General features: G+C 39.6%; 1 protein-coding gene across 1 annotated transcript in view; it reads left to right on the top strand.

Moving 5' to 3' along the window:
• The window catches only part of AKAP13 (A-kinase anchoring protein 13), a 247,495-nt gene that overhangs the window by 48,286 nt on the left and 185,439 nt on the right, over positions 1–13,770 (top strand). Inside the window, exon 2 of the mRNA XM_023529007.1 lies at positions 9,917–9,960. Within this exon, the coding sequence (XP_023384775.1) occupies positions 9,928–9,960 (33 nt within the window). The 5' untranslated portion in view covers positions 9,917–9,927. The remainder of the gene's footprint in view (positions 1–9,916; positions 9,961–13,770) is intronic.

The raw sequence follows: 13,770 nt of genomic DNA, 5'->3' as shown, positions 1-13,770 counted from the left end.
TCCATTGCGCTGCTTGCTTTTTGGATGATAAAGGTTTGGGAGGATGAAGGAAGTATAAAGGCTTGAATTTGGCAGTCTCTTTACCGGATATCTATTTTAACCCCCTGTGAAGTTAATTTACATAAAACCCAGCTGTGTATGAAGTTTTCTAAATTTAAAGTCTCTTATTCTTATTACTGTAGGGATAAGAGTGACAGCATTTATTGAATTTATGTTCTTGCTCTCCTGTGTCTGGACCTCCTGGCAGCTTACAGTTCCGTTTCCTTTGGATAACAGGATACAGCTGGCGGCAAAATTCTCACCTGTGGAATAGCCATTTGGAGTTTTCTTCTCCATATAGAGCTTTGCAAAGCAGCAGAAACCATTTCTGCAGGAAACCACAGGCCTGTGTTAAACCCAGAGAGAATTGAAATAGCATGTACATGTGTTCCTCTTCCCAGGGCACCAGCCATCACATGAGGGCCTAAGTATAGCGTTAAGCAGCTCTTCGCACTCCCTTTTGCTCTGAGCTTGTTCAGTTAGGTGCTGCTGACTCCCCCCACTCTGGTACCTAGTTCCTCTCTAGCTGATGAAGCACATTGATCAGGCTGGATTTCTTAACACGTGACAAGATCTATACTACCTTTAATGAGATTAACCTTCTGGTACTAGACCAATCTTAGGTATTTTGAGTTTTGTTCTTAGAGCTATACCGTAGGTCCTTGCCATCAAGTGGTGCAGAAAAGCCGCTGATTAATTTGTCTCTGATGTTTGTATCAGCCATTTCTTTAGTATTCGTCGCGTGCTCAGCGCTGTGCCAGATGCTGTGGCAGGAGCAGTAGTGGTGTGAAGTGCTACAGATGACATCACTGTGGTAGACTCAAATAAAGAAGTTAAGCAGAAAAGGCAAGCACAGAAATAAAAAGATATGAGACAGTATGCGATTTATTGCTGATCCTGGGTGCTAGATTATCAGCAGTACTCCTAATATCAGAATCATCAAAGGTGGAAGGCCTTGTCATGAGCAGAGGAGTGAGAACTGGGCTGAGCATGGTGCGTGCAGATGGTACGTGCTGGAGCTGGATGGAAGCTGTTGGGTGGAGGAGAAAGGAGTTCTAAATAAGGCTGCATAGATAATGCATTGAACACTGTCCAGAGGCAGGAGGAGGGGGAGTAGGGAAGCCTGGATGGCTGTCGAGAGTTCACCAAAGTTAAAGAGCATATTTAATAGAGCACCATCTCTATTGGGGTCTGCATTTCCCTCAGTACCCTTTATCTAGAATTAAGTATCAACACCGTGGTTAGGATGATCCAGGAGACTTGGGAGTTGAATGTGATGTGCGGTTAGTACTCACTCATACCATGTTGTAAGAACAGGAACTTAATTTACCGAATATTTTCTTATTGCCTACCACTGTGTTAAACAGTTTACACACAGTCTTTTATTTTTATTTCCCATTTTACAGATGAGGGTAAAGCTTAGAAGTTAAGTAACTTGTCCAAGGTAATGCAGCCAGAAGTGCCACTCACTGAAACTCAAACCCAGCTTTGTCTGTCTCCTTCTCTGAAGTATATTGCCATTCTCATTTGTATCTTGACGTCCTTCTGTTGGGGTTGTTAAGAATTCTTAAATGCTTAGGAGGTTGTGTCCAATCTGGATGAGGACTTCGCAATCATCTGTTTTTTTTGTTGTTGTTGTTTTTTAATCATTATTCATCAAAGTGGCTTATACAGAGTTGGTGTAAAATGAATATGATACTGAGTTTCTTATAGAGAAAAGGTAGAGCTTAATCTCTCCGCCAGCCATTGCCAGCCCCAAGCTGTGTGTGCCTGTGGATACAGGGTCTGGGCTTATGAGCTGCAGGCTGTCGGGCTCTCCACCTTAGGCTTGGAAGCTCTAGAAGAACTAAGGTGGGTTAAAAAAAAAAACTGTGTGATCACATTTTATTTTTAAGCCTTACTTGCCCTGTCTTGAGTCATGGCAGATCTTAGTGCCATCCCATAGCTTCCTAAAGAAAAGAGGTTGGGACGCCAAAAAAACTTTCTCAGAGGTTGCTTACAACTGTGCAGGCAGAGGGGGAGCTACAGAATGAAAAAGCGTTTTAGGAAGGTTGAGTCAGGTGCAGATGGAGCCTTAGAGATTTTTCTCAAGGTGGTTAGGTCCTGACACTCAAGTCTACAAGCAGAGGCGGGTAGACTGGGCAGAGATTCTTGCTTGGGGAAGAACGGTAACGTGGGCTGCTTCTGAGACCCCTTCTACTGATAAAATTCTGTGGCTGACAGGATTTGGGTAGGGTTTTGGCTTTGGAGATTGATTGGAAGGCCAGCCCTTGCTAGTGCACCTCAGGGAAGCCGTGATGGGTCTGGCCTGACCTTATTGGTTGTAATGCACAAACAGATACTGGCTCTGTCTGGGTTTGAGTTTAGGCTACATGATCAGTGCTATCTTTTGTGAATCTTTGAACCTGTAGTTGTATATGAACGAAAATTGGAGCTGAGCTTAAAAAAATAAGAAGAGATGAAAAAAATTTGTTGATGCTATTACCATTGTATGGCTAGAATGTCTTTAGGGTAGAGCTGTGTCACAGTAGTTTGTGTGTTTTCCTCTGTCCTCCTTCTTTGCCTCCAAGGCCAAGCAGCTTTGAGGTATGTAAATTCAGTGTTGCTTCTCCTGTCTTGTCTCCCATCATCTCTTGTTTGGACTTTTCATTTTTATGTCTAATTCTTAACTCACCGTGCTGTCTTGTCTTTGGATGTACTTACTGTTCCTTCTGCATGTCCCATTTTTTTCATGTTCCATCTACCTGCTTCTCATACACTTCTCCTATGTTCACTTGGTGAAACTTGCCTCGGGGTTGGCCTGTTCCATTAAGCTGCCTGGGCCTCCACCACCTTCTAGAGTTTTTTGCTCCTTACTGATCCTTGTAAAAATTTTATTGTATTTGTCATACTGTAATATAATGATCTGTTTACACATATATGTCTCTTACTAAATTGGTAGGGGCGATGGATCATTTATCCCTAAAGCTCAACAATTAGCTGTATACATGTAATATTCTAGTGGCTCAGAAATTTGAGATTACCTACCACTGAGCCTATGTGCCAGGCGGATAGTACACACATATATAAGGGAAAGGAGACCCTGAGCACCAAAAGGGTTGCGGTGTGCTCTCCCATGCGAATGTCACAGGGAGCTCTGGGAAGAGTGCAGGAGAGAGTTATGATTTTTAAATTAAATTTATTTAATCATTTTAATTATCATGGTAATAAGAGTTCTCATTTTTTATTTCCTATAATTACTTTATTAGTATGTATGTGTTTGCCCTAAATTCAGGAGCACTCTGCCTATTAGTTAGTCAAGCAGTGATAAAGAATGAGTGAGCACGAACGTTAGTGTTTTTCTTGTTTTTGCTTCTTAATTTGTTATGTCCTTTGTTTACTGTGAGTGTTGCACTGTGTCGGACTCATTTTCTTCATGTCCCATCTACCTGCTGTAGGCTCTCCCTATCTCACCCCATTTGTGACCAGTGCTTTGCTTTTTTCTTGGTGATTAGTGAGCATCCTGTCATGTGATAGTGGGACAGAGCAAGGGTACCTGTGCCATAAGAGAATCAGACCCATGTTATGGGTCTCAGCACCATTGTTTTCCAAAGCGTGGGCCGTGATTTCAAGGCAAAACATCAGGTCCAGTCTTCTGATTTGGACTCTGTAACGGTGGAAGTGTGGGGTGGGGGTGGGCGTAAAAAAATAGATGCTATTTAACAGGGCCTCCAGCTTATGCTCATGTGAGAAAACATCTCGGAGTCAGCGTTTAGCCGCTCAGTTATTAATTAATGTGGGTATAAACGGGACTCATTTATGAGGCTCCTAAAGATTTTCTCAGTCCCTTTTTAGGAAATATATTTGGTACATGTAGTTTTTTATATTTTTTGTAGAACTTGACATCCACATCAGGCCTGTTCTCTGTTTATACCTTTTCCATTGTTCAGAATTCCCTACTCCCACCCCCAGCCAGCACATAACATGTTCATAGCCACCAGCCCAGCCTCCTTAGGGATGAAGGGAAGAGTCTTTGGATCCTGTTATTTTCCTTGAGGAAGAGTTGAACATTGACTCTTTTACAAGAATGCAGAGTGTGCATTGCTATTTCCATGTTTACCCTCACCCCAAATGTTTGCGGGTTTCAAAGGATTTACCGTAGCCCGGTCTTAGCAGGGTACCTTGCCGTGGGAATTTGAAGCACATTCTGCCACTCAGACACCCTATAGGTAAAAGTTCTCTATACATGGCTGAGTCCCAAACAGCTGCCTTCCTCCTGTTGAGACCGGGTTGGTTGTGGTGGGTGGTTTGTGCATCGTTTTTTGTGTGGATTTGGAGGCTTTTCTGTTGTGAATGACAAAACTGTGTCCATTGAAGTGGTAGGTTTGTCAGACCTGAACTGGTCCTTAGGAAAGGGGCCGAGATCACCAAGCTGACAGGTTCAGAAGTACAGTATAATTACCTGACACAGTTTTGGGGGCCTATGATCCTTCAACCCCGGACATTTCATTAATGGTGGAGTACCTGTTAAAGGCTTCTCTAGTATAATGTGTGGATATGTCTAAAGAACAGTGTGTTTGGTTTATGTTGCATACATATGGGTACAGACATTTATTTTAATTGCATTTTTTTTTATCAGTTCTAGGGACCGTTAATAAAGATCATAGATTTCTTTAGTTTGCATATTTAGGAAAAAATGCCTTGTACTCGTTTCCATTTCAGTTGTGATACATTTAATGACACAGGGCTTAAAACAGATGCGCTGTGTATAAAGTTTTCTTCCTGATTACAAAAGCAATATCTATCCATTGTTTGAATAGTTGTGATTAAGAAGCAGATAATTTAGGAATGAAAACTCTCTGTAAACCCCAGAAATATGTATACTTAACATTTTGGTATTTGTTCATCCAGATTCTTTTCTGTGGTTATTTCATAATATTATAGAATTGTAATTTAGCCACTGATGTATTTTAAGACAGAAATACATATATATTACTTGGTAGTCTCCATTGAGATGCAGAAAACTGCAAGAAGAAACTGGCTTCTCCTCTGTGCCCAGCAGTGTGCTTAAGCACTTCACTTGGATTATCTCTCTAATCCTTCCACCAGCTCCTTCATATAGGTAGATGTTACTAGGCTCTTTCTACACACAAGGAGATGGATTCAGACCAGTTAAGTGACTTTCTCAAGGTCATACAGTTTATCCAAAAAGAACTTGAGATGCTTACCTATTTGATTAGATTTTTTATCTAGAGAGAATTGTGTAGCACCCTATGTCTTTCCTGTATTGAGAAGTGTTTTTTAGCTAAAATATCTTTGAGACATATAAAGATGTTGAATGAAGACATACTGCCTCTTTCAGTTAAGAGGTTGCTAGTTAGTTTTTGATCAGGAGTTGGCTTTCTATGACCCACCGGCTGAATCTAGCCTGCTGCCCCTTTTATAAATAAAGTTTTATTTGAACATGGCCACACCCATTTATTTATTTACATATTGCAACAGAGACCGTTTGGCCTGAAAAGCCTACAGTAATTACCATCTGGCTCTTTACAGAAACTGCTGGCCCCTGCTGTGGACACCAATTTTTATTTAGGGGTGTGATTTTTTTTTTTTTCTTTCTAAGGTTTCACATTTATTTGATCAGATGCATTAGTGGGTGGAAATGCTTTTTACTTCCTCTGTACCAGTCAAAGTGCCACATCATTTCATGCCTGAGTTTCTGTGTGATACTATATAATGACTGCATTTCTACATAGACCGTTGCAGGTAGTACGAATTGCAAAAAGTTCCAATGTTAATTTTTTTAAGTACTGCGCACCCACTGCTGGTCCATTCTGGTGGTGGTGTGCTGATGATAGTTGATATTAAAGTGCTGGAGGAGATCGAGGCCCCAGTCTCCGTCAGCAGCGCCCTGAGACTTCTTACATGTGAGCTTTGGGGGAGAATATAGATTTCTGTAATTGAGATAGTTGCATTACATTGTATGAGTCTTATTTTGACATAAAGTGAATGTGTCATTTTTATATGACAGTAAAATATTAAATTTGTTTTCCTTCAGTATTTGAAAAAAATAGGAAATGCGGGAAGAATAAAAACAATTACTCTGCATGTTACTGTTTCATACTCCTCAAACTTATGACTCCTCACGGCTCTAGCTGGTTACCGTTGAGTGGTAGATTTGGCGAACATACTTAAAACCACATCATTTACTTCTCTGAATTTTGCTATTTTCTTTTTTTTGTAGTCTTTCACATGTTTTGCAATCTTATCATACAACTGTGTCTGCCGCGTGTTGTACTTGTGTTAGGTAAGAGCAGCCCCTGTAAACATGTAAACTTGCCCAGTCATTCACTAGTTATTGAATAAGGAAGAAATTGTAGGATTTTCTCTCTTAAAATTCCTCAATGAAATCATTAGTTGGACATAGTACATTTCTTTAATTTTCTCTTTGGGAAAGCTTGATCAAAAGTGTTGACAAAACGAAGACTTGAACTTGGTCTTGGTGTACAGATTTCGTTTTTAAGTGTGTTTACTCCGGTCCAAAAACTACCTTCCTGTAATACATTCTTTCTTTTAGAACACAGTTCTCAAGTATTGTTTAAATGTATAAAATAAGTTAATGCATTATATGCGTTGACCCCAAGAAGGAAGGTACCTACCAAGAAGGACTCTTGATGACTAACTGGGCTCAAACTAAAAACAGAGCCTGGCAACCTTTTCTAAACAGAAGCCTCTCAGGCAGCCACGCTTCAGGGGGAAGCGGGCACTAAGCTGCTTGTCTCCTGCACTCAACTACCTGTGTGCCCTGAGTTTCTGACATCTTAGTTAACCCTTATAAAAGAGTGCCCGGAATCCTATTTCAACCAATAAGACTGAGACATTTCCCCATGCAGTCCGAGCTATGCAACTGTATCTTCACCAGAATCTCCACTGACCAATCAGAGCAGCTCCATTCTGACCAATCAGGACAGCGCTCTCTGGAGCAATGAAACTGTGAGGATTTGGAGTCCTCATTTGCCTGAGAATGGACCAGTCGGGACCAGTCGGGACCAGTCGGGACCAGTCGGGACCAGTCGGGACCAGTCGGGACCAGGGGCAGGGACTTCTCTCTTTATAGTGAACCCTTCTGGCTCTGGCCGGAAAGTGCTCTTTCCCTTTCCACCAAAGACTGTGTTTCCCTGGCTGCCACGAATCACCGAAGATGTCTTTCCTGACCAGAGCAGAGCAGGTGGAGTGGACCAGAACGAAACTGAGCTGTCTGTGGGGGAGGGACCCAGCCCCCAGAGCCACCGCACAACCATGCTGTCTCTTAATTGCGCTGTAACACTGCCGAGCGCTCTCAAAGCTGTGTGCTTGGCACCTGTACTGCATCACAGTTGAGCTGCTTGCCCCGAATAAGGTCTCCTCCTTCACTGTGCCCCAAATTGGGGGTTCCTGTTGGCGTTGAATTAGCACAGTCAACCACCGATTGACATACGTAGCAAGTTTATGATGGTTTAGCATCAGAACTCTGAGTTCTCAGTTTTAGGACAAGTTTGAGGGTCTGGAACACTGTTATTACTTTCTTAATCTCTCATTTTTGGGTAAATGTCACCTCAAAGAGGTATTTTAAATGGTATCCTACTCATTTCCTATTCTGTTTCTTGTTTCTTTTTTCCCTAGAATTCATGATTATCTGAAGGCCGTTTTACCGTTTTATTTATCTGTGTTACTCCTAGAATAAGCTTTATGAAGCGCCTGTCCCCTCAGCGCCTTGAGGAGTGTGGTGCCTGGCGCACTGATGTACAATGAAGGCTGGTGTAACAAAGTCAGAGAAAGACAGGACTGTTTGTAGAACAGGGGCCAGAGGAGGCAAGTGTGTTTGTAGATTGCACTTGTTAGTGGGAGTTCCCCTTACGATCTTGGGGGAAATGCAGGTGTTTTCAAACTGGCTTTGGATCTGGGCTCTCCCACTTCTTGACATTGGTGTTAAATAATTTAATCATTGAAAGACTCAGTTTTTCCACCAAGGAAATGGAAGAAATATCTTTTTATGGGGACTAAATACAATATTGAATATAAAGCTCTGTAAATGTTAGTCCTCTCTTTCCCCCATGAGTCAGCACTGAAGAAGCCTAAAGGCAGCCTGAATCTCCCAATCCCTTGCTTCTGGGGTCATTGCCTTGGTTGCTTTTGACAAATTTATTCTTTTAGTAGCCTGTGTTGCCAGCATAGCAATGACCTGTCCCTTCGATCAGTGCGAGAGGACAGACACTTTGTCATCCCTCTTTAATCCTGATATCACAACAACTTGCATGGGTTTGGCTTTGAAATATATTTAGACGAGTTTACAATTCCAAACTGTTGAAATGGCATCAACCCTTCCTTGGAGTGAGTTTTACCAGCTCTTCCATCTAAATGCAGTGGGAGCCACTCAGACAAGTTGATGTTGTCCTCTATTTCTTGGCACATAAAAATCATCAGAGGACTGCTTAGTCAGTAGTATGCCTCCATAGATTTCTCCAATCTGTATGGATTACCAAAGTATTAATTCCTGTTTTCAATTTCCACTGATATTTCTTTTGCTTGCTATAACGAGAACACTTCAGAAGTCAGTTAAAGCAAATTGATTCATAAATTTATAGGTTCTTTCAATCTTTTGTCCCAGGCAAGTCTGAACAAGACCTGAAAAGTTGATTAAAAGGCCAGTGAGCACAGCAAGCTTAATTTTAAATTAAGCAAGGTTTTATGATCTGTAGAACACCAGTTGTAGGATTTTTTTCTGTTTCATTTTTGCATGTATGAACGACATTTCTGCACTGTTGTTTATGTTGCTCATTAGTATAAGCCTAAATTTAATTCAATCACCTATTGCGGGTGAGACACTTTTTTAGATCAAATTATAATGAAATTACTTGAGTCTGCTTCCCTCTTAGGAAGGTGGGATCAGTTTATTCTCAAATTCACGGTGTTTGGCAAAGGACCTGCCCTTCTGAAGTCGACAGTTCTGGACTATAATATTTTAGTGTAGATGAAGTACTGGTCAAATCAGCAACTTAAACTTTTAAGGACATGCTATTTTTAAGATTCAGGATTAATACATATATAGTCTTGGAAGTCTTCTCTAAAGTTTTTCATAAGTTGTGTGTGTGTGTGTGTGTGTGTGTGTGTGTGTGTGTGTGTGTGTGAATTCATTTAGTGCAAGTAACACTAGGGAATTCAGCTATTAATTTTAAGAAGGTCGATAAGCGTTTAGGTGTTGGAGGCCAGCTGTAGCCCCACTTCCCTGAGGATGAGAGCTCTGGTGCTCCTCTGCTGCCCCTGTGTCCCCAAGCTCCCTGGAGAGGCTGGGGGGAGCCCAGGTAAGTAGTAGTGTGTGAGTTTAGGGGATTAATGTGAAAGCATATCTAAACATACACTGTTTTCGCTTTACTGGTTTGCTTTTAATAGCCTATTGGTTGTTGAAACTATTTCTGTGGCAGTGAAATGTTTTGTCTTTATTTTTCAGTCGGAAAATCTTTCTTCCCCTTGAAAAGATTGAATCTGGGCAACAAGTTTTGCAATATTTGACTTTCTTGTCTTAACAAACCTCAAAGAAAGCCGTGTCTAGTAATCTCGGACTTGTGCTCAGATGACTGTGCCTTGGCATCTAGGACTTAACGGTGGTTTTTATATTTTTGGTGATAACCTTTAATTTTTTTAATTGAAATAAAGTATATCTTTATTCATCTTTTGTTTAATATTTCTGCCTTACAGTTAGACAGTAAGCTCCTTGCTAACAGGAACACACCTCCTCAAGTTGCTTGTATAATACAGAGGGGAATGGAGGGTTCGGTCTTGCCATTTTGATCCTCCTGTTTTTGAACCTGAGGATAACCTTTAATTTTATTCTTATTTATTTCTCCCTTTTCTGTTTCAGTGTCCTGGGTCATGAAACTTAATCCTCAACAAGCTCCATTATATGTAAGTAAATCATGAGTTGGGTTTTTTCCCCCCATTTTTGTACTTATCTGTGCTGCTTATATGCTGTAATAAATTCCAAAATGCTTTTATGTCAAGGGAATTTGTAACCATCTACGTATTAATTTTGGCATAGTACACTTCAGAAAATGAATTTGATTTAGTCAATATCAAGTGACTAGTAAGTGCATGGTACTGAACTTGAGAACAAATACCTGTGAATTAAACTATTCGGGGTAATAAGATGCACACATAAGACAATGACATCGCCCTGCAAAATGATGCTGTGGCTTCTTATTTTTACCTGCAGTGCATTTCTGTAAAAGTAGTATGGAGATCTTCCTGCTGCCACTGTGAATGATCCTGTGTTGCAACTAGATGGCGCTCTGTCATTGGGAAAGTGCTGTTTAGGAGTCAAAAAGTGGGAATTATAAAATGGAATGGGTAACTGAAGGAATTAGAACTGAAAGAGCTACATTCTAGGTGACTTTTGTCATTAACGTTGCTCTTGTTAGTGAATTAGCTGAATTGGGGTGGTGAAAAGTGCCTTTTGGTGACAAAGAGATATGGAGAGTTTGAGCTGTGAGAGGCTGGTAGAATTTGGATTGGTATGATCTAGAGAGGCTGGGAAAAATTCCTTTGGTGGGACAGGACTTGAGTCAGGCCTTGAAAAATAAGGAATCATTTATTGGGCGAAAAGTCCCCAGAATTTATTCAAGACACCGACAGATAGATGATCGGTGGATGAGTGGTGGGAGGGTGGGTGGTAGAAAGTCTGACCCAGCTCGGTTTGTGTCGGGGAATTATGGGCGATCAGTTCAAAAAGATGGCAGAGGCTCTATTGTGAAGGAAGACAGGCGGCGGTGGTGGGTTATTTTGTGACCACTGAGGAGAGTTTGGTGGTGTTTATTTTAAATTTGCTGTTCGTTTTATGCATTTATTTATTTTTAGTCAGGCTGTGTTAATAATGGTCATAAACTTTACTAACATAAAACACTCTTCTGCATAGTTGATTTCTATGTTAAGTGCAGCATATAAAGAAAAAATATGTGTTCTTAGAAGATACCTTGTATGCTTATTTTCTTTCCAGACTACTTGGAGAGAATTTATGGTCACTGGGTTTACACATAAACTAAATACTTGAACTTTTAAAAACAACTTTTTGCGATATAATACACACACCATAAAATTCATCCATGTAAGTGTGTGATTCAATGTTTTCTAGTATATTTGCAGTTGTGTAATCATGATCATTATCTTTGTTCAGAACATTTTCATTATCCCCCAAAGAAACCCCATACCCATTAGCAGTCATTCACCATTCCCTTTTCCTCCCCAGCCCTGAGTGACCACTTACTGAACTACTTTCGATCTTTCTGGATTCACCCATTCTGTAAAGTTCATATAAATGGAATCATGCATGCAGTATGTGACCTTTTGTCGCTGGCTTGTTTCACTGACCATAATGTTTTTAAGGTTCATGTTAGAGCATGCATCAGTACTTTGTTCTTTTTTATCAGTGAATAATATTTCACTGTATGGCTATACCACATTTTATTTACCCATTTATCAGTTCATGGACATATGGGTTGTTTCTACTTTTTGGCTGTGATGATTAATAATGCTGTGAACAGCAGTTTTTTGTGTAGACATATATTTTCATTTCTCTTGGGTATATACTTAAGAATATAATTGCCTGGTTACATGATAACTCTTATGTTTAACATTTTGAGAAATTGCCAGTTTTCTACAGCAGCTGCACCATTTTACATTCCCACTAATAACGTTGAGGGTTCCAGTTTCTCTATATTCTTGCCAACACTTGCTGTTATGTGACTTACTGTAGACATCCTAGTGGGTGTGACCTGATATCTCATTGTGGTGTTGAGTTGCATTTCCCTAATGGCTGATGATTTCCAGCATCTTTTCATGTGCTATTGGCCATTTATATAACTGTAGAAAAATATCTATTCAGATCTCTTGCCCATTTTTAAATTGGATTATATGTCTTTTCTGTTATTGAGTTGTAAGTGTTCTTTGTATATTCTGGATAGCAGTCCCTTATCATATCAGATATGATTTGCAAAAATTTTCTCCTATGACTTACCATTTTACTTTCTTGATAGTGTCCTTTAGAGTGCAAAAGTATTTCATTTTGGTGATGTGCGATATACCAATTATTTTTTTCATGTCTTGTACTTTTGGTATGATAGCTAAGAACATTTTGTCTAACTCAAGGTCACATAGATTTACTCCTGTTTTCTTCTAGGAGCTTCATAGTTTTAGTCTTCACATTTAGGAAATGATTCTAGAGTTAATTTCTGTCTATGCTGTCAAAGAAGGATCCAGCTTCTTTCTTTGACATGTAAATATCTAGTTGTCCCAGCACCATTTCAGCCCGGTGCAAGGTGTTTCAGATTTCTGATCTACAGAATTGTAAGATAGTAAATTTGTGTTGGCTAAATTTTCTGAGTTTGTGGTAATTTTTGCAATAGCAATTGGAAACTGATATAGTAGTAGTTTGGGGAAATTAATTGGTGGTAATGTGAAGGATAATTTAGAAGGAGAGAATAGAGGCAGGGAGAAAAGTTAGAAGCTTTCTGAATGTACCATCATGGAATCTGAGAGCTTTAAATAAAGATTTAAATATCTGCATCAGCTGGTTTTAGAGATGAAGAAATGAGTTCTGAAGATGCTGGGATAACATGACACAGCTAATTGGTAAAATTGTGACATGTATATTTTGTAGGCTTATTCATAAAAATCACTGTAAAGCTTGTTAAGCTTAGAAAGCTTTATTTTGTTAGGGAAGCAAGACTCTAGAAATCAGTTCTGAGGAATGTTAATAAAGTAAGTGCTTTAAATATGATTATGTATTTTTAAAATAATTTTAATTTTTCAGTTACAGTTGGCATACAGGTTATATTAGTTTCAGGTGTACAGCATGGTGATTAAACATTTATGCAACTTATGAAGTGATCACTCAGATAATTTTAGTACCCATCTGACACCGTGCATAGTTATTATAATATTGACTATATTCCTTATGCTATGCTTTACATCCCTGTGGCTATTTTGTAACGACCAATTTGAACTTCTTAGTCCCTTCACCTTTTACACCCACCTACGCCAACTCCCCACTCATCTAGCAACCATCAGAATGTTCCGTTGTATATCTATGAGTTTGTTTGTTTGTTTATTTTGTTCTTTAGATTCCATGTGTTAGCAAAATCATATGGCATTTGTCTTTCTCTGACACAGTACCTTTTAGGTCCATCCAGATCTCGCAGATGGCAAGATTTCATTCTTTTAATGCCTGAGTAATATTCCATTGTACATATGTACCACCTCTTCTTTATCCATTCATCTTTCGATGGACATCCAGGTTGCCTCCATACCTTGGCTACTGTAAATATGCTGCAGTGAACATAGGGGTTCACATGTCTCTTCAAAGTAGTACTTTGGGTTTCTTCAGATAAATACTCACAAGTAGGATTCCTGGGTCCTTCTTTGTCTCTTGGTATAGCCTTTGTTTTAAAGTCTCTTTTGTTTGATATAAGTATTGCTATCCCAGATATTTTTTTTTTCATTTCCATTTGCATGAAATATCTATTTTGATCCCTTTACTTTCTGTTTGTATGTGTCTTTCATTCTGAAGTGAGTCTCTTATAAGCAGCATATGTAAGAGTCTTGTTTTCTTATCCATTCAGCCACCCTATGTTCTTTGATTGGGGCATTTAATCTTTTTTCATTTGAAGTAATTGTTAATAGGTATGTATTTACTACCATTTGATTCATATTTTTGATCTTTTT

The sequence above is a fragment of the Pteropus vampyrus genome, unplaced genomic scaffold (assembly GCF_000151845.1).
Source record: "Pteropus vampyrus isolate Shadow unplaced genomic scaffold, Pvam_2.0 Scaffold34, whole genome shotgun sequence".
NCBI classification, from domain to species: Eukaryota; Metazoa; Chordata; class Mammalia; order Chiroptera; family Pteropodidae; genus Pteropus; species Pteropus vampyrus.
The sequence above is the reverse complement of the archived record's forward strand: the minus strand, read 5'-3'. Positions and strand labels throughout refer to the sequence as shown.